Source organism: Zootoca vivipara, chromosome 13 (assembly GCF_965207765.1).
Source record: "Zootoca vivipara chromosome 13, rZooViv2.hap1.1, whole genome shotgun sequence".
In the NCBI taxonomy this organism is placed as follows: domain Eukaryota; kingdom Metazoa; phylum Chordata; class Lepidosauria; order Squamata; family Lacertidae; genus Zootoca; species Zootoca vivipara.
This window is the reverse complement of record NC_142596.1, coordinates 8,174,043-8,201,086: the sequence shown is the minus strand read 5'-3', so window position 1 is coordinate 8,201,086 and position 27,044 is coordinate 8,174,043. Positions and strand designations below refer to the sequence as shown.

Genomic DNA, 27,044 nt, shown 5'->3' with positions numbered 1-27,044 from the left:
AGGATTTCAAAGCTAAATAGCAGATTACATCAGTTTACACATGGAAGAGCATCCTTTAATAGATTCACAAGCATTACTGGAATGAAAAGCTATACCACAAATGAAATCTGTTTTCCAAAATAAATAATATTCCTTGGGACACCTGGAATAAGTGCCACACAACTAATGTATATTTTTCCTACTGGGTAGTGTTTGCTATGCTACCTGAAAGCTATGCTCTTAAAAAAAAAGCAAACAAACAGCCAGTGTCATGCTTTATTTTTGGTGAAAACATAGACCACCAGTAGTTATGTGATTTTCTAGCATGAAAAAAAAGCTTAATGAATCCATTTACAACTTTTCTACTTTACTAGCAAGTGTAAGACACAATTACTCAACCTCATTTCCCTACTCAGTTGTCTGGTGTTCCAAGCAAGAGAAAAATAGGCAGTTCAGATATGACTTTACCATTCTCTTAACTAAGGTTCCCATCTTAAACAAGTTGTCAAACCAAATGTTAATATGCAAGAAATATCAATTAGTCTTCTCTTTTACACCAATATTTTTAATAGCTGGATCCAGCTATTTCTAAATAGATTTAAACCACATTTCTCATTTACAATTTTTTCTTGGTGATTTAAATACCTCTATCTTGAAAGCAGCTGGAGCACAATGAAGAAGGCCACATTTTAACTTGGTTGAGGAATCAGCAAAGCACCAGATTCTTCAAATTTATCTTTGCAACTATGAAGGGTAGATTGTCAGTCTCAGACACTATGGTTGAGGATGAAAGTAGCTGCAGACTATCAACTTCTGACAAGCCACAGACTCCCTACCTCCATCAATTTCTCCTCTTGTATCATATTTCTTATGTTACTCTTTGAACTGGGACTTAAAAAAAAATTAGACAGTGTGTTGGACATTTTAAGTGCAACAACAATGAATGCTGAAAGTGCCTCATGCCATGGCGTACCATTTCCATGAGTCCAACTCTGAACTCCTCATGGGAGTTAGAGAAGGAACTCTTTTGATTTGAGAATATTTGGCTTCCTTGCAGTTGCTTAACCTCCACATTTTCATGTTGGCACAGTTCAAATATAACTTGCAAAAAAGAAATAAGATCTGCATTTCTTGAAAATAGTGTTTTATTATAGCAACACTCAAGCTACAAATTAAACGTAGCAAGACACAAGCCAGGTAGCTCTGCCCACATTATATGGTTGTTCAATATCTGTCAACAGCAAGTAGCCTGACATTAATACAATGAGTATTGTCAGGTACAAGCAAGGGCCAGTGCCAGCATAACTAAAATCACCCAGATTTGAAAACTCTCCCCAGTCACCACCCAGGACCATGTTTACGCTTGCACTGAGGGTTATGAAATCCTATGGAGAACACATTGTAAAAGACGGGCATATTCAATATAAAAAGGCAGGGTATCTCTTGGGAACAGGAGGCTTCTCCCTGACCCCACCCTTGTCCTCTCCACTCTACCACCACAACCTTAAAACACAGCATGCCTCGCATTCAGCCATCTGATTGCCTCTAACATAGGCAACTGGTGACTGTCTAGATAGAATGAAGCACTTACATACTCAGGGTGGCTTGAACACCATTTTCTTCACTAAGAGAACTTGCTCTCACAAAAATCTGAAAACCATTGTGAATGCTAATCTGTAGCCAAGTATAGATAACTGGAATACTAAACCTACCAGGTTACCAGAACACTTTCCAGAAGGAGAAAAGCAGTTTGCTTACCTTTCCATCAGCTTTTCTTTATCCCAGTTGAAATGACTAAGGAGTATCCTGGTGATAGTTGCTGGATTCTAGAAAAAGGGAGGGAAATGTCATGGTAGAAGTTAATGAGCAGCAAAACAGAGCCGTGCCCATAAAGAACTGGAAGTTTAACATGCGTAGGCATCAAAGCTCCAATACACATTTACATCCCCCCTTCCTCCAACGAGCTCTGGGCAGTACACTCGACAAATATTTTGCACAGGGGTTCTATTTCTGGCCCCTGCACACGTTGGCGGACATGATTTGACATGATGCTAAGCTTTGGAGGTGCTCAGTGTCTCAGAGTCGCAACTCAAGTGCAGTGTCACAAATGGCTGAACCTCTGTTTATAGTAGTGGTGGGAAAATTGTAGCCTTGCTAATATTGCTGGACTACAACTCCCATCATGCCTGAATGCCTGGCCATGCTGGCTGGGGATGATGGGAGCCCAGCAATAGGGAGAGGGTCACAGGTTAGCCACCCTGGAAAGTATAAACAGGTTTTAAAGTTACATTAAAAAAACCACAGACACCTTGCTTATTATTACAATGTGCTTATGTTTCCTGTTTTCCTAAAAGAAATCTTAAGGAATCAAGGGTTTTAGAAAAACAAAGCTCTTAAAGACAACTGCAAATCCTTCACTATCCCCAGACTTCTCTGCAGCTGAATTTCCTCCACCATATTTTGCTAGATACACCTACCTGCTTCCTAAAAACAACACAACTTGCCAGTGTTCAAAACTCAGATATATAATTTAATCGCCCAATGGCACCTTAAACCTATGTTACAGTCTCCACCATGGAATGTCTAGGTGCAATCCCTGCCCTCCCGGTGGAATTTGTTGTGGTTAGAAACATCATTATTTCTACACTGCTTTATATTTTAAAGAACAAATCTCAAAGCAGTTGGCTGTTGTTTAGTCGTTTAGTCGTGTCCGACTCTTCGTGACCCCATGGACCAGAACACAAGGCAAGGTGATGTCTCTGCTTTTTAAGATGCTGTCTAGGTTTGTCATTGCTTTTCTCCCAAGAAGCAGGCGTCTTTTAATTTCATGACTGCTGTCACCATCTGCAGTGATCATGGAGCCCAAGAAAGTAAAATCTCTCACTGCCTCCATTTCTACTCCTTCTATTTGCCAGGAGGTGATGGGACCAGTGGCCATGATCTTGGTTTTTTTGATGTTGAGCTTCAGACCATATTTTGTGCTCTCCTCTTTCACCCTCATTAAAAGGTTCTTTAATTCCTCCTCACTTTCTGCCATCAAGTCAAAGCAGTTTACAACACATTAAAACATCAAATAAAACCCGGATTAAAACAAATTCAAGCTTCAAAGAAAATATTTCAGATCCTTCTCTAAGTGACATTTTGCTTTCCCCAGTTGGCATCCTAAGATCTCCATGTCGTCACAACTAGACCCGCGCTAGTTGCAAAACACGTTGGTGCCTGACTAATTTCTAACACTACAACTTACACTCAGCAACAGGAATCTGTTAAGTGAGATGACTTCAAGGAAGGAAGGAAGGCTTCCTTGTAAGGAAGACTTACAAACAGGAAGTTCCTGATATAAAGTTCTCTGGGAACTGTAGGTTGCCATGCCCCAATGCTACTGCTGCTTGAAGTTAAGGTTTGGGGAGGGAGAATGACACAGGGCAGGGAGGCTTGGAAATGGCATTTGTTTATTTATGAGCCTAGCTGAAATACAAATGGTATTTTGGCTCATGTCATAAAAGCTTATTTTATTTCCAAACCCTATTCATCCCAGTTGCAAAGCTAAGCAACATCACTGGTTCTGGCACCCATGGACAGAAATTCAGAAATGGCACCAAAAAGACATTACTTTACACTAATGTAATGACTAATATTCTAATTATCCAGCACTACAGTGTTTCTCCTAAAATAAGACGGTCCTCAAAAATAAGCCATGTCAGGCTTTTCATTAGTAGAATAAATATAAGACATCCCCCGAAAATAAGCCGGGGGGGAGCAGGTCTGGCAAGGAAAGGAAGGCATTTAAGCGCCTTCGGAGGAGCCGGCAAGAGGCAACAGCGCGCTTGCTGGCGATCTTCTTCTTTTCATGCCACTCGCAGTGGCTGTCTCCAGCGCCGCCGCCGTACTTTGGGGCTTGGCGCGCGCCCACAGCCACCTCCGCAGCCCCTGGGATTACCGTCGCTGCAGCCGCGCTCCTGGGCGCTCTCGGCACTTCCCCCGCGGCCGCCTCAGTGTTTTGCGGGGGTGGGAGCCGCTTCGGGGAGTGCAGCGCAGCGCGAAGAGCCTGGTGAGAGGCAGCTGCGGATGCAGATGAAGCCCGGGATCTGCGTGGGCGACTGGGGACGAGCGCCCTGAGCGCTGCGGCGGTAGCGAAGAGACGCCCGATCAGCCCGCTTCTCAGCTGATCGGGCGCCTCTTCGCCACCGCCGCAGCGCTCAGGGCGCTCGCCCGCAGTCGCCCACGCAGATCCCGGGCTTCATCTGCATCCGCAGCTGCCTCTCACCAGGCTCTTCGCGCTGCGCTGCGCTTCCCGAAGCGGCTCCCGTGCAGCCGCCTCTTGCCGGTTCCTCCGCTGCCGCTTCTCTCACAGCCGCCTCTGCGGCTGCTTCCTGCTCCGCCGACGCGTTTGGATCCTTGGATCACGGCGTTTCTTCTGCTCCCCAGCAGCACGCAAATGGGAGGGCCGGAACCCCGCTGAGCTCCGCAGCTCCGCAGTATTACGGTATTATTGTGCTTTGTTACAAGGGCAGCCTTGCCATTTTTATTTTCTGCTCCCCGGCTCTCAACAGGTCGGGGCTCGGCGCAGCATGCTGTTGCCAGCTCCCGCTCAAAAAAATAAGACATCCCCCGAAAATAAGCCGTGGTGTGTTTTTTTGGAGGAAAAATAAATATAAGACGTGTCTTATTTTAGGAGAAACACGGTACTTCAGACTCATAGCACATACTACCTCAAGTACCCACAGTACCAAAGGCCAGACATGTGGGATTTTTTTTAGTAAACTGCTATCTGGGACAAGAGTTACACTACCAAATTCTGAGTGTTGCGATTTTGACAACAGTTTTTAAGATGACAATATCAAGTCATTCAATACCTCACCGGCCAAATTCATAACCGATTTCTAAATATTCTAACCGTTGCCAGAAGCCTACAGTAACAATTTGCTACTTCAGAAGACTACTGCTAGTAAAATGAATGTGCAGCACTACAAATATAATCCAAATCACAAAATCTGCCACTATATGTTACATCCAGGGTAGGTGGGTAGAAAACCACACATGCACACACAGCCTGATATTATTGGACTCCAACTCCCATTAGCCCCAAAAGCATAATCAAAGATCAGGGACGAATTGATGGGAGTTGCAGGTTTCCAAAATAGTATTTAAATATCAAGTTGCTTCGATCACTTCATTTCTATTACAGTACTATGCTACAGTTGTAAGAGATTATGGGTTTGCTACCTCAGAGGAAAATGTCAATCCTAGGACCCTGTGGAATTTGTATCCACACAAATAATCTACAGTATTAGAATGCAACAGTTTCACTGAAAAGCAACTTTGTTATGCTTGTTTATAATAGAAACACCCAGAATAGACCCAGAAACCACTTTTAATCCCAACATGCAACACAGGGAGGAAGATGCAAAAAAAAAATCCTCAGATTTTAGATTGAGATATAATCCATTTATGAGTCCCACAGCACCAACTGAAGACCATTATCTCTAACTGATCTCCAATTGCAAGAAAGCCAAGAGCAGCGGTTGGCAACCTTAGGCCCATTAGGCTTGTATAATCGGCCCATGGCGACCCCTGCCACCACGGCACAGGGACCAACTTCCAGGTTGATGGCGCCTGTGCACGGTGCACGTGCACACACTCTATTTCCGGTGCACTTCCTCTGACCCGGAAGAGCGCACGTGCACACACACTCTGGCCCATCCTCCGATGGATGGAGCGTCAACCGGCCCATTCTCGGAGAAGTTGTAACTCAACTAGCACGGATTCAACTCCCATCCGTCTCTGCCAGTACGGCCAATGCTCAGAGGGGAAGGCAGATGTGGTCCTAGAAAGTGCTGACTGCCCTGGGCTTGTTACAAAACTCTTGCCCACAGTATCTGGAGGAGGGAAGGGGGAAATAACAACTAGGTCCAAGTTCTGTAATTACCTAGTCACACTAATACAAGCAAGATTTTATCGGTTTTTGGTATGAATTCTAAACATTAATTAAAAAGTACAGTGGTGCCTCGCTTAAAGAATGCCTTGCTTAACGAAATTTCCACTTAACGAAAGGATTTTTCGAGCGGAGGTTGCCTCGCTAGACGAATTCGTTTTATGAAAAATTCGTCTAGCGAATCGCGGTTTCCCATAGGAATGCATTGAAATTCGTCCGGTTTCCGCCGGCAGGAATGGCGGACCTGTTTTCCATCCCTCTGACCTTCGTAAGGAATTTGGCGGTTGCTAGGGGAGTAAATGGCAACCCCCTACCCTCTCCGGGGGTTACGGAGAGGGGCCGCTGGCCCGCGATGCCCCCAGACCCACTCCGACTGTTTATGGAGTGGGGGGAGCTTGGGCTGAAAAGCACTTACGAGGGCCAGGACTCCCGGACGCTAATCTGCATGGCGGGGATTTCCATGGTTAAAGAAGATAATTAGGCTTAAATCTATGGACATACTTCAGAAGGAGGGGAAGAAGCGCTGTTTACTGCTGAGAAATCTATGCTGCTGAGGGAGAGGAGTTAAAGGCTGTATATCATCTGGAAGAAGGATTGATGGGGACGGAGCGATAAGGGAATGGAGTTTTATTTTTCTTCATATGAGTTACTTCGTACCTTCCCAGACGCGATGTCCTGGCTTGTTTGGAGTGAAAGAGAAGCAAAAGACTGTGTGAGTTGAACTTTATAAACTGTTGTTACTGAGCATAATTTTTAAAGATGTGGAGTTGCCGATGAGAAAAGCCCCCCCCCCTAGTCGGACGGAAGGAGTCCTGGACGCGCTCGGAGGATTTATGAGCTGTGACGCACTTTGAATTGGAGCAGCGACCTGAAGCTAAGTTCAGCTATAGGGCAAGGAGATCCATTAATTTACCAAGAGTTTATGGTTTGATGTTTGGGTCTTCTGCCTGGAAAAGCTGTAAATTTTATAAAGATCGTTAATCTTCATGGCTATGAGAGAAAACGAAAGTGATTTGAGCTTTTTAAGATGGCGCTGCTTCGACGCAACAGGGAGCTTCAGACTAAGAAGATTTATGGGGAGGCTGGACTGATTAACCCACACAGGAGAAAGAACATTTGTGAAACCTTGTTTGATATTTATCTCAGCAGCTGGGAAACAATCGGTTGAAAGTGGAAAACATCTATGTGACTGTAAGGGGAAGATCTGGATTATTATGAACTTGGAGGACGATTTGAACTTTAGAAAAAAGACGGCAGTGGACGGTTGCGAGGAATCCCCAATTTCTTGAAGCATGGGAACCCAAATAAAAAATTCTTTAGACGATTTGGCATAACATTCGGTTTGATTGATATATATATGTGTATAATTTGAAATAATGAATGTGATATAATTGGTTTTAATTGGAAAATTAATAAAATATATTTTTTTAAAAAAGGAATGCATTGAAATTCAATTAATGCGTTCCTATGGGCAAAAAAAATTCAAAAAAAAATTCAATGCATTCCTATGGGATTCGCTAGACAAATTTTTCGTTATAAGAAAAGACCCGTGGAATGCATTAAATTCGTCTAGCAAGGCACCACTGTACTTAAACATGAATTGTGTTCATGGCTACACACCCTAGGGTTGTTCAATACAAGGGAAATGGAAGACACTTGGAAGGCAAGGAGAGAGAGCAAGAGAGAAACTGACTATAGATATTCAGCAGTATTAATCTGCATACGGGATAAGACTAGCAAAAATTCACTATAATTTGGGGGAGGAGCCTCCTTGCATCTCAAGCACTGTATAGGTACAGTGGTAGTTCAATGTAGAAAGACTTCAGGAGTGCTGAACTCTTGGCTCTCCCTATGCAGGCATAGTTCAAATGTAAGAAAGCACTGCCCAGTCAATTCATCCATTTGTTTTGAATGCATGCACACACACAACATTTTAGTTAATGAAGAAGCATTTCATTCAGCATTTCTAAAACACAACTCAAAATTAGCAAAACATTCCTGCCTACCATTCCATGTCAAACAGTTCCTGGCTAAATTTAAAAATCATTTCTACCTAATTAGACACATGCGTGACTCACAAAATTTCAGATGGTATTAGCTCTCCTACAGGCCAAGGCTTAAGGTAGGGGCTCCACTTCTGTGCATGTACCACTTCTACTGGCTTCATTACATGCATAGCCAACAAGTGTCTCCTACCCTTTCTCACTGAAATCCTCAGAAACCATTCAACTGCACAAGTCACCTGAAAGTGCATGGTATCAAGGAGCAAATGATGAAGCTTAAAATGGAAGCTAGTTTTGTTACTTAGAAGCCCGGACTCAACATTTCTCACATTACTGTTCCACTTTCCTCCAGGAAGCTCAGGGTGGCATACATCAATGGGCTTGTCACATTTTATGCACTGGCTGTCCCAATGTCACCCAGTAAGTTTTGTGGCTTGTGAGTATTCAAACTAAAGCTCCTTGAATCTAAGCTCAAAACAGTAAGCAGTACTTCACACTAGCTCTCAATGAAGGGAAAGACACTACCACCAGAAAACTAATGAAAGGGGAAAGGTAGTTTTTTTCAATCAGCTCCAGTGAAAAGCTTTACACTAGAAATTTGAGACAATGGGTTTACAGTGGTGCCTCGCTAGACGAATTTAATTCGTTCCACGGGTCTTTTCTTATAACGAAAATTTCGTCTAGCGAATCCTATAGGAATGCATTGATTTTTTTGGATTTTTTTTGCCTATAGCAGGCATCCCCAAACTTCAGCCCTCCAGATGTTTTGGACTACAATTCCCATCATCCCTGACCACTGGTCCTCTTAGCTAGGGATCATGGGAGTTGTAGGCCAAAACATCTGGAGGGCCGCAGTTTGGGGATGCCTGGCCTATAGGAACGCATTGATTGAATTTCAATGCATTCCTATGGGAAACCGCGATTCGCTAGACGAATTTTTCATAAAACGAATTCGTCTAGCGAGGCAACCTCCGCTCGAAAATTCCTTTCGTTAAGCGGAAATTTCGTTAAGCAGGGCATTCGTTAAGCAAGGCACCACTGTACAATCTCCTACACTTGGTTTTATTGTATAATGATGTAAAGGGTAAAGGTAAAGGGACCCCTGACCATTAGGTCCAGTCGTGACCGACTCTGGGGTTGCGCGCTCATCTCGCATTATTGGCCAAGGGAGCCGGCGTACAGCTTCCAGGTCATGTGGCCAGCATGACAAAGCCACTTCTGGCGAACCAGAGCAGCACACGGAAACGCCGTTTACCTTCCCGCTGTAGCGGTTCCTATTTATCTGCTTGCATTTTGACGTGCTTTCGAACTGCTAGTTGGGCAGGAGCTGGGACCAAGCAGCGGGAGCTCACCCCGTCACAGGGATTCGAACCGCCGACCTTCTGATCAGCAAGCCCTAGGCTCAGTGGTTTAACCACAGCGCCACCTGGGTCCCAATAATGATGTACAATCCAGCATATTACTGCAAAATTACTTTACTTGTAACCACTTTAGGAGCTGACACTGCAAAGTGGGAAGCCCGAAATTTTATTGCTTCAGAAAAGAACAGCCCAGTTAATAGATTTCCACCTTTACTCATGAACGAACCATGGGCTTCCATATGGTTCCACCCAAAGCTTCATTCTATTAGAAAAGTTGGGAATTCTTTCAGGGTGAAGGTGAGTTTTGGCAATCTGTTTTGGGAGGAGCAGGAGAGTGAGATGATGAAAATACTAAAACAGCAGACATATTGCTTTTATGCAAAGTGTTGCATTTTGTTGCATGCTGACCTGACACGGTGTACAGTAAGTGTTCACATATATAATTCCCTATTTTTGCATTTAGAATAAATGTGAGCAGTGAACGGAAAAAGGTCACACGACTGTTTGCATATATTTTCGTGACAAGCTTTACATCTGTGTCATTTCATACAAAACAGAGTATGCTGGCATATTAAAATTTGCTCAAGTGAAAGCCATCATGTAGGAAGGGGCTCTTCAGATATATGGCAAAGGAAAATGTGAGTGAAAAGGAAACACATTTGAAAAGTGGAAAAGATAAATCAAGGATATTAATGTCTTGTGTTAGGCATCTGCCAGTATATTTTGAAGAAGACAGCAGAAACACTATGATGACCAGTTATTTGAGTTTCATCCTAAAATTTCAGACATTTTTAAAAAACATAGCTTCTAAACAGTTAGATGTCCTTAAGGGAAGGGCTGTAGTCCATGTTTTGCATGCAGAGGTTCCCAGATTCAATCTCTGGCATATTGAAAACTGAAAAAGACTGGTGTTAGTACAGGCAATGGTAGACCAGGAGTCTGACTTGTATAAGGTGACTTTCCTATGTTAAATATTCAATATGGAACAATCCACAGCAACACGATATGCATTTGATTAAGCAGTACTGCTAACAGGATTAATTAATGTGTTATTCTGAGAAAAACTAGCTTTTACCAGGGCTTTTTTTTAAAAAAGCTTTTCTTATCCTAGTAAAGGCCATGTCAAGTCTCTTGGGCATTTTCTGCAAATGTCAAATTTACATAGTACCCATGTGTACCCATACACTTACTGTGGTGGTGTAACACGTCCTCACAGAAATTATGATTTGACAAATGTTAAATGCCCATACAATACAACTGAATAATTTAGAAAGAACTGTAATCAAGATTTTATAGGAATAGACTAGTATCAAGTGGTCACTAAGTGCAACATACCACCCTTTTAAGAGGGAGTCTTCTCAATTGGGTTTGTTATAGTTTTCACTGCAGAAAATCTACTGAATTTCTGCAAAAAAAAAAATCTAGAGGAAAGTCAGAATAAATATCACAGGTATTCTCAAAACGCAGTAATATGGCCCCCAAGAGTTATTCAGGTTACGCATGTTTTAAAAAATATTTGCAGCCTACAAAAAAAAAACCCACATAACTCAAGCCAGCTTATTCTAAACCCTTGGAGAGTTACATAACACCCCCTTTCTACTTAGGTCTGGGCTAGTGTGATTACATGTGTGCTCTGTTGCCTGAAGACTGCTAGTGGCAAAATAAACAGCTGTCCTATTCCAGTAGGCAACCCTCCTGAAGTTAAAAATATATCAAGGATCTGCAAGTCACTTAAGCATTGAAAGTGACAGCTTCTAGTAATGGTCTTCATTTCTGGAATGGCTGCCACAATTAGCACAGAGCAGAAATATCAGCAATATTTCAAACAAATCTATTTTACAGCCACAGAGACTCAGAAACATTTCAGAATACTCCAAGTATGAAATTACTTTGCCAGGTTTCAAACAGAGACTATAAAAGCCTCACCTTTTTTTTCAGTACCAATGGTTTCAGTGTGCATCATTTTAAATGACAGACAGCCTAGGCCTTTTTTTGTACATCAGTGATAATATATGAAGTTGTGCAAACGAAATTAATGCTAGATGCAATTACAGAGCTGGAGATTGCTCCACTATTATATTATAATCCTTCCCTTTCTCTGAACAGCTCAGAGCAGAATATACCCCCCTCTCTTTATCCTCAAAGCTACCCTGTGAGGTAAGATTCAGCTGAGACCAGCTCAAGGCTCCTCAGGAGGCTTTGTGGCCAAGCAGGAATTTAAGGGAATGTCTCTCCAACAAATCTAGCTACTACATTACCAGAGCACAGTCCACCAAACCCAGAATCAAAAGGCTTGTTTTTCCTACCACTGTCACAAGTGGTAGCTATTCATTTGCTTTCGAAAAACAGAGAAGTAAAAGAGTCAAATTCTGGTTGGCCAAAGAGGGCCTGCAGTGCTGCCATTTCCACAACTGCCTCCATTAGCCAGTGGCAAAAAGAATACGGTATAAACCTTTCTATTTATTGTTAATATTAAAGAGTTGCTTTTCTGTTTCTTACCTTAGAAACAAAAAGCATTACACCTGATCGTGATCCTTCAATAAGACAGTTTCACATATACGAACACTTGCCAATCCACTCTGATTCTTCAAACTCATGTCCTTTCATGCTGGTTAAAGGCAATGCCCAACTTTTAAACCAATTCAATTTTCCTCCAATTCTGCTTCCATCAACAACCACTAGGGCGGTGTGGCCACATCCAACAAGCTTTATCTTCCAGTACAGTCATACCTCGGTTTGCAACCGCAATCCGTTCCGCGGAGTTGGTCGCTCCCCGAATCGGTCGCTCCCGCGTAGCACCGATAGAACACTTCTGCGCATGCTTCTGCGCATCAGAGCGCCGCGGAACCCGGATGTAAACACTTCCGGGTCCACGGTGGTCAGAAACCAAAGCGGTCGCGAATGGAGGCGGTCGCAAACCGAGGTCTGACTGTATGACACACCTTAAGTATTTTTGGTCCACTCCCTGGGAGTCAAAATAAAGAGGGAGTCCAAGGAACAATGAATTTTGAGCTCAATTTCAGTCCAATCCATTTACAAGAGCTTATCAAAGGGACCCAGGTGGCGCTGTGGTTAAACCACTGAGCCTAGGGCTTGCTGATCAGAAGGTCGGCGGTTCGAATCCCTGCGACGGGGTGAGCTCCCGTTGCTTGGTCCCAGCTCCTGCCCACCTAGCAGTTCGAAAGTATGTCAAAATGCAAGTACAGTGGTACCTCGGTTTATGAACACAATTGGTTCCGGAAGTCTGTTCATAAACTGAAGCGTTCATAAACTGAAGCGAACTTTCCCATTGAAAGTAATGGAAAGTGGATTAATCCGTTCCAGACGGTCCGCAGAGTAACCGTTCAGAAACTGAAGCGAACTTTCCCATTGAAAGTAATGGAAAGTGGATTAATCCGTTCCAGACGGGTCCGCGGAGTACTTAAACTGAAGCGTTCATAAACTGAAACATGGGTGTAATTGGTTCCGGAAGTCTGTTCATAACCTGAAGCGTTCATAAACTGAAGCGAACTGTCCCATTAAAAGTAATGGAAAGTGAATTAATCCGTTCCGGATGGGTCTGCGGTGTTCATAAACCGAAAATTCATAAACCGAGGTGTTCATAAACCGAGGTTCCACTGTAGATAAATAGGAACCGCTACAGCAGGAAGGTAAACGGCGTTTCCATGTGCTGCTCTGGTTTGCCAGAAGCGGCTTTGTCATGCTGGCCACATGACCTGGAAGCTATACGCCGGCTCCCTTGGCCAATAATAATCCTCCTTGAGGATGGGGCTATCAGGGACTCCTAACCATGTGGGTTATATGCTTTACTTCGACTGTTGGAGGCAGTGTGCTCCTGAACTAGGCCTCACATTTATCTTTTTTTCAGATTTTACCTTCATGCTGACTTTCCTTGGGTCTTAAGAATCATATTTATCACATGATGTAATAACTGTTCCAAAGCATGCTAGCGTGCCATAACCCAGAGGTTTTCAATCTTTTTGGGTTGACAAATCCCTTGACCAACTACATTCTTTCCGCAGCACCCTGTGGGGATCAGGAGCCCAGTTATGTCACCCCTTGCCTGCAGAGCTGGTAGCCACTCACCCTCCCTTAAGGAGTGTTCCCTCAGCCTTCTCTCCTCCCTCCTTGAGAGTCCTCTGGGTAGCCACTGTTGCCATCCCTTGTCTCTGAGCTGCCCCCTCCCCTGCCCCAAAGATAGGTGCCTCCTCACACTGCTCCACAGGGACATGGAAAGTACCCCCTGGCCAGCCCCAGAAGCACCATTCACTTGGGGAGCTAGTAGCCAAGGCTGCTGCATCAAACAGCTGCACAAACCTTCAGAAGGCAGAGATGCGAGAGGGCATAAGAGGAGGGAGGGAGTGCGAGCGCAAAGGACAGAGGCCAGTGTTGTCTATGGCACCCATGACCATAATTCAGGGCACCCCAGGGTGCCATGGCACACTGGTTGAAAACCACTGCCATAACCCATTCCAGATGCAATATGATAATTAAGATAGCTAAACACATGGATTCTGTTACTTCAATTTGTGGCACAAGCCCACTGGACAAGAATGGAGTCCAAAGTGAGAGAAGAGGGTTAAGGAAATTTGGGGGAGAGAAAGGAGAAAACAAACAAGCATCAATGTTGCTAAAGAGGCCATGGGTAGCTGTGTCTTCCTAGCAGCTGACCTCAGGACAAAGGGAACAAAGTATTCCTCAAGCCAGGGGCCACAGTTTCCTCACAAGTAAGGAGGCAGAGAACACAACAGAAACTGGACTCGGTTTGTAGGGCTGCCCATAAAAGGGAGAAAACAAGGAGATGTTGACGAAGCAGCAGTTCCAGAACTGTTCTTGGACGAAGTCTGGGTGTTTGTCAATTCTCTTCCCTCCCTTCTGGAATAAGCCAGAACATGTGTCCAACAGGTATTTGTGTGAGTTCTCACTAATGCAAACACGTATCTATGTGCAAAAACCTCTATCCTACTACACATATTGAGGCATAACACTCAAAAGTTTAAGAACTTTAAGTAGTATTCTCTTCTTCCATGCAAAGTCCCATATGGAAAAAGTGAAGAAAAACTATCCAATGACAATGAACAAAGAAACAGTATTAGCTGCTTTATAGGGAAGTATTGCAAGCAAGCTGCAAGCCTGACTCTCAACATAACAATTTTATACAACATCACTAGTCCCAAAGTAAAAAAAAATAGATCAAATCTTTCTATTAGAAGAGCTTGTGTGCATTTCTTATCATTAGGCAAGAAGCTATTCAGAAGCCTACTTGTATTCATTCATTTGAGTTGTCTCTAAAAAATGAATTTATTTCTTCATGGTCATGGGGATATGCTTAGTTACTTTAGACTGTAGCAGCTTGTAGTTCCATCTCTTGTAGCAAAAATATACCTGATTATTGTCAGAATCAAAATGTGTTAATTTTATTATTTCATAACGTACCAAGTAGCATTTTATGTGGTAACTGGTAAGTCATTTAATGCATTTAATGTTCAACTTCCCCTCTCTTCTCTAACCCTCTGCTCAAAGCCTAAGGGAAATAATGTTTATTGGCTTCAATTTTCAAGGAATGTTAGGTCTGTGCACTTAACCTTTAAAATACAAGCAATCAACAATTAGGAAAGGATTAGTTTTCACTTGCATAAGAACAAATACCAACACATGCATTTACTTCTGTCTGACACTAGCTTGGTATTCTGTATTCTGGTATTTTTTCCAAAAACAAAAATATCTTGTGTTAAGTGGACTGAAGCACCTCAGATTCAGAAACACAAGTAGCAACACAATAATGTTCTGATAATTTCCAAAGCACATTTCAGGACTTTTCAATAAATAACTCACATTTGAGAACAATGGTGCCTGGATAAGAATTCAGCAAAGTAACTAATGATAACTTAGCATTCAGCATGCTTGCGAAAGTAATATGTAAACATGAACATGTGATGTTATATAAGTTAGTTGAACTGCTCCCTCCTGCTCATTATAGACTTTTGATGCAGATTTTGAGACTGAACAAGTAACCCCACCTCATTCCAGGGTGGTAAGTCATTCCTAGTAAGACACGGGTGGCGCTGTGGGTTAAACCACTGAGCCTAGGGCTTGCTGATCAGGTCGGCAGTTCGAATCCCCGCGATGGGGTGAGCTCCCGTTGTTCGATCCCAGCTCCTGCCAACCTAGCAGTTCAAAAGCACTTCAAAGTGCAAGTAGATAAATAGGTACCGCTACAGCAGGAAGATAAACGGTGTTTCTGTGTGCTGCTCTGGTTCGCCAGAAGCGGCTTAGTCATGATCTGGAAGCTGTACGCTGGCTCCCTCAGCCAATAATGCGAGATGAGTGCCGCAACCCCAGAGTCGGTCACGACTGGATCTAATGGTCAGGGGTCCCTTTACCTTTAAGTCATTCCTGTGTCTGTCACACACACAAAACCAACAACCCAGAAGGCATTCATTCTAAAGTTTCTGTTTGCTGGATAATATATTGAAGACAACTTCAATATGTCCCAAGGTAGAAGTGTGTTAAGCAAGTAAAAAGCATGTGCTAGCTCAGCCTCACAAAAACTGAATACCTGAGGAGCAAGAGCTGGGAAGCCGATCATATAACCCAACAGCAGCAGGCTGGGACTGGAGATCAAGTTGACCAAGCACATTTGCTCCCTGAATAAAACTCCAATCTTATGTTTGACCTTGAAGTGTCAGACACAAAGATACAAAGATACACACTTCTTACATATCTCACACTACAGATTAAGGAGAGATAAGCTTGAGATCAGGGTCTACTTGAACAAAATTGAAGCAGAACACAATCCATCCACACCCACTGTTACTCACTCTGCAATAACAACCACCCAACCCTTGCAATTTGAAATCTGACTGCAGCCATTTTTTATCTTGCCTTAAAAAAAATCACCAAAGGACTAAACCTTAAGGCTGAAGGTTCCCAAAAAGCAAGAGAGTTTCACTACTAATGTGAAGTAGCCAACATGACTTCAAACAAAAAGTACACAAATAGTGCTACAAGTTACTTCACAAGTATTTTCCTACTTGCTGTGTAGTCAGAATCTATTGCAGCCCTCCCTGTTAAGCAAAACTTTGTTGTATTTAAAGTGCAAACTGTCAGGCTGCAAACAGTCAGGGTGGGTAAGAAAAACAGATAATGACACAGCAGCTGGAATCTACAGGGCAAAGTACACTACCTCTCACATTCTTCTCACCACATCAGTGAAGGCCCTTTAAAAAGTTTGGGTTCAGTTTGCTTTCAGTCTAACCAAAACACTGCCTCTATAGATTTAGGGCTGGAAGCTGAGAGTTCCACGCCCAATATAAAAATGACATGCAGGTCTTCTGTTGGGAATAGGAGAGCAATCTCTGGCCACAATGACCCCCTCCAGGACCCCAAATAGGTTCACGGTTACCCCTTTCCAATGCTTTTTTTCTTTAAAAAATGGTTAGGGGTACTCTCATTTTCCTACTCATATTGAAATACTGCCCCTCAATGAGGCCAAACTTAGATTCATAAAATGTTTAGGGGTATGTGTATCCCTGCATCCTTCCCAGGAAAAAAGCACTGCCCCTTCTCTTTAATCGTGTTTAGGGCCAAATCACTGTGATATCAAAATGTAGAAGAATGGCAGTAAGAGCCTCTCTGGATCATCTGAATGCATTTTCCAATCCTAGCTTCTCTCCTGTCTCATCACAGTTAAAATAAATGTTAGAATGCTGCCCCCCTCTCCTACTGCTTTTTCCACCTGCCGAGACAGATATACCAGTACTACATCTCTTTTCCCCTCAAAGGACAGGAGACTTTGATTTAGCAAAGTATTTTCTAGAAAATGGTTAGAACACACACATGCAGTAAAACAAAGGTCCCATCTGCACTATACATTTAAGGTACTCTATAAGGTATATCACATTAAAGAATAATGGATTTACACAAAGAATGCTGGGAACTGTCATTTGTTGCTGAGAAGCTGTTGGGGGACCCTGGGAAGAGGGATTGACTCCTGTGAGAACTGAAGCTCTGTGAGGGGAATACTGGGGAATACCAACTCTCAGCACTCGTAACAAAATACACTTCCCAGGATTCTCAGGGGAAGTGATGACTCTCTAAAGTGGTACTGCTTTAAATGTATGGTACAGATGGGGCCAAAATCAGTCAGGGTACCATGCAACTTATCTCCCATGGTAGATCCAAGTTTGGCAAACGTGAACACCATGCAAAGTGAGGATGCCTGCACTTTTATCGTCAAAGCAACTTCCTCTCCTATTTGATCCAAACAAAGGAGCTGCTGAAGGAAGAAGTTTTCAAAGAGTTTTATGTAAGCCACTGATTGCCTACCCCCTGCTATGGCAACTAACCTGTGAGACAAGGGAGGGCAATTATTCCTACCAACCAGAAGTAACATGGTTGCCAAACAAGAAAAGCAGCTTGAACTAAACAAAATTAGAACCAAAACTTCCATAGCTTAATACCTTCCTTAGTATATAAGACAGAGTGCTCCTTAATCATGTTAATATGTTATTAACTTTCCTGAATAAGTCAAATGATACTTTGCAGGAATCATTAATGACTTTTCAGCAAGATCAGTATGTGTAGGGGAGCACTTATGTTTTATTCTAGTATATTATCTAAAGGCAAACTATTAAATATGGTTGTAAGTTCATGATGGTGAAGATGCTAACAGAATACTGCCTGCCTGTCTACCTTAATAGTTATTGTCTGTGTAAGGAGGGGGGCACACATTTCCACATTTCCAATCCCTAGGCAACTGTATCTCAACTTGAGGACTGAAAAGCACAGGAAAATACCCAGATAAAAGCATTAACAACTAGACACCTGAGATTTTCCTAGTCCTGAAGAACCAGCAATCTTCAAGACAGCAACATGTAAAGATGCCTAATATGAATGGATTGGTTAGAACTAAAAAGATTTAACGACCATCTACCTTCATGACCAATATCAGGAATAATTTTTTTCACAAAAATCAAAACACAATTTATTTTACACAAGTGGAATTTTAACACACACAACCCTAAAATATTATAGCGGCATCTCCCTGCCCCCAAAATCATATTTTACTGTAGCCAAAAAGCATTATATCAGACAAATGAGACCCCTTGGCAGTTGGAAGGCTCATCCCCCTACTAGCAGACCTGGCAACTATCCAGCACAAACCCACTGAAATTAATACTGAAGCTAGTTGTGTCCATCAATTTCAATGCAACTACTTGAAGTATGATTAACCCCAGCTCTGATAAAGTTCTAGTATCTGTGGAACCTGCAAAAAGTGCAACATGAACAAGTGTTTCTAAACATGTGGGTGCAGACTAAAGAATATCTGAAACTATACAGCTCACTAGGCCACAACAGTACCTAAAAACTCCAGACCTACACCACTCTACACACACTCTACACCCTGCCCTGTTGTTGCTTTTATTTTGCAATACTGAAAAGCTGTACAGCACAATCCAGAGGGATTTTTGGGACTCAATTCTTGGGCCAGGGTGCCAATCCCTGGGTGCAGTCCAGAATCCTTTAAAAAGATGGCTAGGGATCATAGGGGCACACTGTGTTAACATCGATTATTTCTGATGATAATAGGGATGGAATATACACATTTAAGGTCCATAGAGAATTGTCACAGGCCATGCATTTCATGGCTATTAGTCACCCTCCACTGCTTACAAGAAAGAGTGTGTGTATATAACCGCCTCTCTTTCTTCCAACTGGGAACAATGCTTTATGCATCTGGGAACTCCAGCTCCTATAAGCTGAGGCTATTTTGTTGGTTCCACAAAGCCGCTGTTTCTAACGCAGCAAGGCCCATTCGGCTGCCCCTCCGGTTGCCACGCCAGGTTCACTGAAAACCCTGAGCGCGCACACACTGACACAGCCGGCAACACCCGCTTGAGCACATACACCCCTCCTTCCACCCATCGCAACAAGACAACGGAACCCCGAGCCATTGCTACTCATTCATCGTGCTCCCCACTCCGCTTCGCCCCTGCCAAGAGGCAGAAATAAGAGCTTATCGGGAGGGAGGACGAGGGAGAAAAAGCAAGGGCCTCCCAAACAGCTCGCTGGCTGGGCGAAGTGCTTGTGCGAAGGCGTGGCTGGAGCAGGCCGCGGCCGATCCTCCTGGCCCTCCACAGCCCGCATTCCTGCACGAGCAGCGCCCACCCCTTCCCTCCCCCCACCCCGAGCTTCCTCCAGCCGCGGCTGCTCCGCTCCTCTCCACCTCCTCCTCCTCCACAGCCGCCACCCGCCGCGTGCAAGCCAAGCCGGCCCCCTCGAGCCAGTTGGACCGGGCCGGGCTCCGCGCGCGCACCTGGATGACCTCGTTGACCTCTCGGATGCACTCCACCATGTGCTGCAGGATCTGCTCGGCCGTCAGGACCTCGTAGCGGTAATCCTCCTCCTGCTCGTGGCCCAGCCCTCCGCCGGGGCCCGGCCCGCCCAGGCCGCTGCTGCCCAGGCCTCCGCCGCTCCCGCCGCCGGGGCCCAGGCCTCCCGTCTCGCCGCACAGCAGCCCGTCGCGCTCGCCGCCCACGCCCAGCCCGGGCTCCACCAGCTCCACCTCGCCCAGGTCCAGGTTGTCATCGTCGGGCTCGTCCTCGTCGTCGGGCTCGTCCTCATCCTCCTCGGCGCCGCTGTCCTCGCTGCACTCCTCGTCCTCGTCGAACTCGTAGTTGTAGCCTTCGTCCGAGTCCATGGCGGCTGAGGCGGCGGCGGCGGGGAGAGACGGCGCGGAGCGGGGCCGGCCCCAGCGGGCCGCCGGGGGGACGGACGGACTCGAAGGCTCCGGCCTGGCCGCCTCCCTTCGGCGGACCGATAACAAACACCCGCCGCTGTTGCTTCTGCCCGCTGCTGCTGCTGCTGCTTCTCCTCACAGGCGCCGCTGAGCCAACAAAGGGACGCGTCCGGCCCGCTCCGTCACCTCGACGCACGCACACGCACGCACGCAGCCAGCGGCGAGGCGCAACCCCGCGTCGCATGACGTCGCCGGCGTGGCGGGCCGGGCCAGAAAGAGTGGGGTGGGGAAGAGAGGCGACAAGCCCCGCCCTTTTTCTCTTTTTAAGACCGGCGCGCTGACGCTTTTCTGAGGAGAGAAAAGGCTGGTGGCCCGTGGTGACGGCCATATTGAGTGTGGCCACGCGCGTGAAACAATAAAAGGGAGTCTCCACTGCGGCGGCCATTTTCTGAGCGGGAGAGGTTTCCTTACTCTTTGCTCCCCTTCAGAAAGGGAGTGGTTGGGCACCTCCATCTTGGGTGTGGCAAAAGAGGTTAGGGCGCAAGTTCCGCGCGGTTTGTGGCAAAGAGTTTGCTAGATAAGAATAACAATTTCTCATACCCCGCGCATCTGACTAGACTGCCCCAGCTTCTTTGGTCGGCTTACAACAAAATACGGCATCAAGCAGTGCAAGCTTCCCCAAACAGGGCTGTCTTCAGACGCCTGCGAAAAATTGTATAGTTGTCTTAACTCTTGGCCATCTGCAGGATGGTCACAGTACAAGGTGTGGCCACCGAAAAAGGCCTTCTGGCTGGTTCCCTGTAATTTCATTTTGGAAAGTGCATGCCATACCCGGTAGTATTTCCTCAGTATCTTCATGGTTTGTGTTAGATGCCATGTGTGAATTGCTCCCCATAAAACACCTGACATCCATTTCAGTAAAATAAAATCCCACCGACAATAAACATATTTTGGATGCATTGCTCCACAATACATTGGATGCATTGCTCCACAATAACATTCAATAACATTCAATAACATTCAATAACAATAACATTCACAGGCAGGCCGCCATGGCATGGGCAGCTGCATCTTCTATGGATTTGTATAAATCAGTGATGGCCAAACTTTGCCCTCCAGCTGCTTTGGGACTACAATTCCCATCATGCCTGACCACTGGTCCTGTTAGCTAGGGATGATGGGAGTTGTAGTCCCAAAACAACTGGAGGGCCAAGTTTGGCCATCACTGGTCTAAATCTACAGAAGTGGGCAACCGCCACAACATTTATAGCAATTGCAAATTCTACAATGTATGTAACTGTACTGTGTGGAGGAGCCCTTTCACCTCATGTTTTATTTGTATGCCGCTTTTCCATAATCGTTATGTCAGTATTAAGCACCAATAAAAATTTATGGTGCTGGAGGAGACTCTTGAGAGTCCCATGGACTGCAAGAAGATCAAACCTATCCATTCTTAAGGAAATCAGCCCTGAGTGCTCCCTGGAAGGACAGATCGTGAAGCTGAGGCTCCAATACTTTGGCCACCTCATGAGAAGAGAAGAATCCTTGGAAAAGACCCTGATGTTGGGAAAGATTGAGGGCACTAGGAGAAGGGGACGACAGAGGACAAGATGGTTGGACAGTGTTCTCGAAGCTACGAACATGAGTTTGACCAAACTACGGGAGGCAGTGCAAGACAGGAGTGCCTGGCGTGCTATGGTCCATGGGGTCACGAAGAGTCGGACACGACTAAACGACTAAACAACAACAAAAAATCTATATTCATCGTGTAGAGCATTTCAAAAAAAATGTCCTGATTAAATAACTGAATCAAAACTGAAGAGAAAATGATACCAAACACAAACATTGATGAATAGCATACAAAGCATCACCCCATTCCAAGCAACCCCTTTGTTTCCAACGATTAGATTTTGAGACTCATCTTTTCCAACATACTGTATATGTGAAGTTAGGCTTTTTGGTATGAGACCCAGTGGCATTTCCTTCTCAGTAGACATGCACACCACTTATTTTTATATTGCTCATTCTGCACAGTCATCTAAGCAGTTTACAACACTGTATAAAAGCACAATCAAGCCACATCACAAATGCATACTTCAAGTACATTAATACATAAAAATAAAACTGAAATCAGCAGAAAAGCAAGTCAATATCCTTGTAAAAACTAGCACAGAAACAACATAAAATGAGCAGAGAACCAGCCTTAATCCAGCATAGGAGAATAGTGCCAAGTTCTAGATCCAGGAAACTTTAGCTATAAATAAAAATGGTCTTTCTCTGGTGCTGAAAGGTCTGCAACCAGACAAGCCTGTCAGGAGAAGAGGGTATTCTATCACTAGGGCTGCTTTTAAAAAAATCTAATCTGCTAAAAATTTCTTGTAAGACAGCATGGAGCAAAACATTCATACCGGTAGTCATCAGGTTGTCTGACTAAGTTCATGTGATTGCCCTTCCCAACAACACACACTTTGAGGGCCAATTGCTAACTGCTATTAAAAGATTCTTGCTTTTTTAAAAATGAAGAAAACAAGCCGTGCACTGTAGATAAATACAGGGCAAGAAGTATGAATCAAGAAGACAGAACAAGGAAAAGCAGTGAGCATGTTCTGTGTGGACTGTGAGAGAATGCATCTTGTGGCTTGACAGCAATTAAGGTCTTTAAAAAAGCAATACTAACACACAGGTCCACTGAGAAACCAGTGACCTGGAAACGTCTGACCTGGGAAGTGCTGTTTTCTCTAATCCTCACTTTTCGAGGACTGGCTTTTGCTACTCACTAGTAAAGCAAAGTACCCAGCACATGCTCAGAGTAACTCTCTTATTGGTGACAGCTTCACTCATGAGAGTTCAGCCTCAGACAGCTTCCTCTAAGCCAGTGGTTCCCAACAGGTGGTCTATGCCAGAGGGGTCCGCAAGATGCTATTAGAATAAAAAATATATTAAATATATTTCGTATGATAACAGATTTTTTGTTTTGGCCACTTCCTGCATGAGCAGAGTCTAGCGCAAAACTAGAATTAGATAGAGGCAGTAGTTCTGCTGTATGCCGTTAGGTGGCGCTTTACAAACACTACTGTTTTGCAAAGAAGCAACGCGCGTATTCTACTAACGCTCACCTCCCCAAGATGCTTTGCATGCGTCGGCTTCATTTGTGCGCTACTGCGCAGGTACCCTGTCTTCTCCATTCCCCTCCCTCCTCCCTGGCACGCGCTGCCTCTTTGCAAAACAGTAGTGTTTGTAAACAAAGCGTTGTTTTTCGCGGAAGCTACAGTTCGCGTAGTTAAAAATGGACCGTTGGTTAAAAAGTGGTTCGTTAAAACGACAAAGGCCTACAGATGAAGAGGAAGATAATGCATTAGATGTTCAAGCAAGTAAGTCAGCGACTCTCGAACCGATCTTGTCAGTGTCCATTTAACCTAAATCGTCGGCGTCCCTTGAACCTAACCCTTCCAAGATCAGTGTTAAGCTTACTGGAAAAATTAGATTAGAAATTAGGAATTAGATTTAGGATTAGGAATTAATGGGGGTCCTTGTCACAATAGCGGCTCGATGAGGGGCCCTCGAGAAAATTTTGTTGGGAACCCCTGCTCTAAGCTCTGTGGTCTGCATTTGGGTCCACTCCATCATTTTTATTAGAATCATAGAGTTGGAAGAGACCACAAGGGCCATCCAGTCCAACCCCCTGCCAAGCAGGAAACACCATCAAAGCATTCCTGACAGATGGCTGTCAAGCCTCCGCTTAAAGACCTCCAAAGAAGGAGACTCCACCACACTCATTGGCACCTAATTCCACTGCCGAACAGCTCTTACTGTCAGGATGTTATTCCTAATGTTGAGGTGGAATCTTCTTTCTTGTAGTTTGAATCCATTGCTCCGTGTCTGCTTCTCTGGAGCAGCAGAAAACCACCTTTCACCCTCCTCTATATGACATCCTTTTATATATTTGAACATGGCTATCATATCGCCCCTTAACCTTCTCTTCTCCAGGCTAAACATACCCAGCTCCCTAAGCCGTTCCTCATAAGGCATCGTTTCCAGGCCTTTGACCATTTTGGCTGTCCTCCTCTGGACACATTCCAGCTTGTCAGTATCCTTCTTGAACTGTGGTGCCCAGAACTGGACACAGTATTCTAGGTGAGGTCTGACCAGAGCAGAATACAGTGGTACTATTACTTCCCTTGATCTAGATCAGCGTTTCTCAACCGCTGTTCCGCGGCACACTAGTGTGCCGTGAGACGCTGGCTGGTGTGCCGCGACGTGCGGCGACGAGAAGGGCGATTTGCATTGTCACGTGCCTGGCGGCCGCCAATAACCAACACTGACCCACCGGAAAGCAATATTTCTCCTCCTCTTTCCCAAAGCTCAGTGCAAACGAGCCTGGCGGCCGCCAATACACAACACTGACCCGCCGGAAAGCAATATTTGGCAAGTGTTTCTTACAGTCATAATTATAATATAGGGCGGCACAGAGTTAAATTTTTTAACTTTTTTAATGGTGGTGTGCCTCGTGATTTTTTTCACGGAACAAGTGTGCCGTGGCCCAAAAAAGGTTGAGAAACACTGATCTAGATGCTATACTCCTATTGATGCAGCCCATAATTGCATTGGTTTTTTTAGCTGCTACATCACACTGCTGACTCAATTTATGGTCTACCACAGGGGTCCCCAGACTACAGCCCGGGGGCCGGATGCGGCCCAATTGGCCTGCCAATCCGGCCCGCGGCGACCCCCGCCGCCCGCCGCCCGCTCTTATGGCGCGCAGCGCGGCAGCGCTCTTCTGGGTCGGGAAAAAAGCGCCGAAAATCCTTTGTGCGCATGCGTATGCGCCTCTCCCGACCCGGAAGAGGTCATTTCTGGTGCACTTCTGGGTCGGGGGAGGCCCATACGCATGAGCACAACGGATCTTCGGCGCTTTTTCCACCCTGGAAGCGTGCCGCCGCGCCAGTAAGCGCCCGTGCGCATGCGCACGGACGCGCACTCCCCCGCCCGCCGGCCCGCACTCCCCCGCCCGCCGGCCCGCACAGGCACGCGCTCCCCCGTCCTCCGGCCCGCCACGCGATCGGCGCGGTGGGAACCGGCCCAAACGTCGGTAAATCTGGGGACCCCTGGTCTACCAAGACTCCTAGATCCTTTTCACATGTACTGCTCTCAAGCCGAGTGTCACCCATCCTGTATTTGTGCCTTTCATTTTTTATTTTTTTATTTTGCCCAAGTGTAGTACTTTACATTTCTCCCTGTTAAAATTCATCTTGTTTGCTTTGGCCCAGTTGTCTAACCTGTTAAGGTCATTTTGAAGTGTGATCCTGTCCTCTGGGGTATTAGACACCCCTCCCAATTTGGTGTCATCTGCAAACTTGCTCAGGATGCCCTCAAGCCCATCATCCAAGTCGTTTATAAATATGTTGAATAAGACTGGGCCCAAGACAGAACCCTGTGGCACCCCGCTAGTCACTTCTGTCCAGGATGAAGAGGAGCCATTGATGAGCACCCTTTGGGTTCAGCCAGTCAGCCAGTTACAAATCCATTGAATGGTAGCATTGTCTAGCCCTCATTTTACTAGCTTCTTTACAAGAATATCATGGGGCACCTTGTCAAAGGTCTTGCTGAAATCAAGATAGGCTACATCCACAGCGTTCCCTTCATCTACCAGGCTTGTGACTCTGTCAAAAAATGAGATCAGATTAGTCCGGCATGACCTATTTTTCAGAAACCCATGCTGACTTTTAGTGATCACAGCGTTCCTTTCTAGGTGATCACAGACCGTTTGCTTAATGATCTGCTCTAGAATCTTTCCTGGTATTGATGTCAGGCTGACTGGGCGGTAATTGTTTGAGTCCTCTCTTTCCCCCTTTTTGAAAATAGGGACAACATTTGCCCTCCTCCAGTCTGCTGGGACTTTGCCTGTTCTCCAGGAATTCTCGAAGATTACTGCCAATCTTATTACAAGTAAGAACGTTTAAGAATTTAAGATAACAAAACTACTACAATAGTGAATATCAAAATCAGAAAAATCATAGGGTGTTCCAGATGCCCATAAATAAGTGAAGATTTATACCATTCATATTGATGTACCTGAAGTTAACAGTAAAAGGTGTTATTCCAGAAGCATTGCCAGGGATTCCAGATTTTGCATGATGCTGTTGCCGCTGCAAGTCTTTACATATGAAATAAAGTTCCACTAAAAAATCTCTGGGTGTTTCTGTACCTTTCAAAACATTTCAATCAAGCATTATTTTATTAGAAATAGCAATGTTCCATATCCCATATGCTTCATATGTGATACTTCCCCTTTCTGTGTGATGGAGGTGTTGGGCTGTGTTGAATATATGCTATATGGTAATTTATAGACCTAATAGGTATCTCGGAACGCAGGTGGTGCTGTTGGGTTAAACCACAGAGCCCAGGGCTTGCCGATCAGAAGGTTGGCGGTTCGAATCCCCATGACGGGGTGAGCTCCCGTTGCTCAGTCCCAGCTCCTGCCAACCTAGCAGTTCGAAAGCACATCAAAGTGCAAGTAGATAAATAGGTACCGCTCCAGCAGGAAGGTAAACGGCATTTCCGTGTGCTGCTCTGGTTCGCCAGAAGCGACTTTGTCATGCTGGCCACATGACCTAGATGCCAAAAAGGCGAGATGAGCGCTGCAACCCCAGAGTCGACTTGGGACCTAATGGACCTAATGTTTCTTAGTTTGCCTTTTCCTGGGTAGCCTGGCCATTCCTTTGAGATGGAAATCACTTTAATCCTTGAGACAATGAGAAAGTTCATTCACCCCTCTTCTCTCCTTGCAGAGAAACATTTGGTCGTTTTGGGAGAATCAAAATGGTTTTCAGGCCTGTCTTCCTGTACTGTTTGCTTGGTACATTTATGAACATTTATTATATATATGACCTCAAAATTCTTACATGTCTCCTTGCTATTTTTTGGAAATCTGCATTCATTCGGAAATCTACCCATTCTTAAGGAAATCAGCCCTGAGTGCTCATTGGAAGGACAGATCCTGAAGCTGAAGCCCCAATACTTTGGCC

At 44.9% G+C, this 27,044-nt stretch overlaps 1 protein-coding gene across 2 annotated transcripts in view; it reads right to left on the bottom strand.

Annotated features, from left to right (window-relative positions):
• ARIH1 (ariadne RBR E3 ubiquitin protein ligase 1) overlaps positions 1-20,221 on the bottom strand; it is a 53,144-nt gene extending 32,923 nt beyond the window's left edge. For both annotated transcript variants that reach the window (XM_035118027.3, XM_088657057.1), the window contains exons 1-2: positions 19,597-20,221; positions 1,738-1,805 (exon numbers count right to left, since the gene is read on the bottom strand). In XM_035118027.3, the coding sequence (XP_034973918.1) occupies positions 1,738-1,805; positions 19,597-19,980 (452 nt within the window). In that variant the 5' untranslated portion in view covers positions 19,981-20,221. The remainder of the gene's footprint in view (positions 1-1,737; positions 1,806-19,596) is intronic.
• Positions 20,222-27,044: the final 6,823 nt, after the last annotated feature.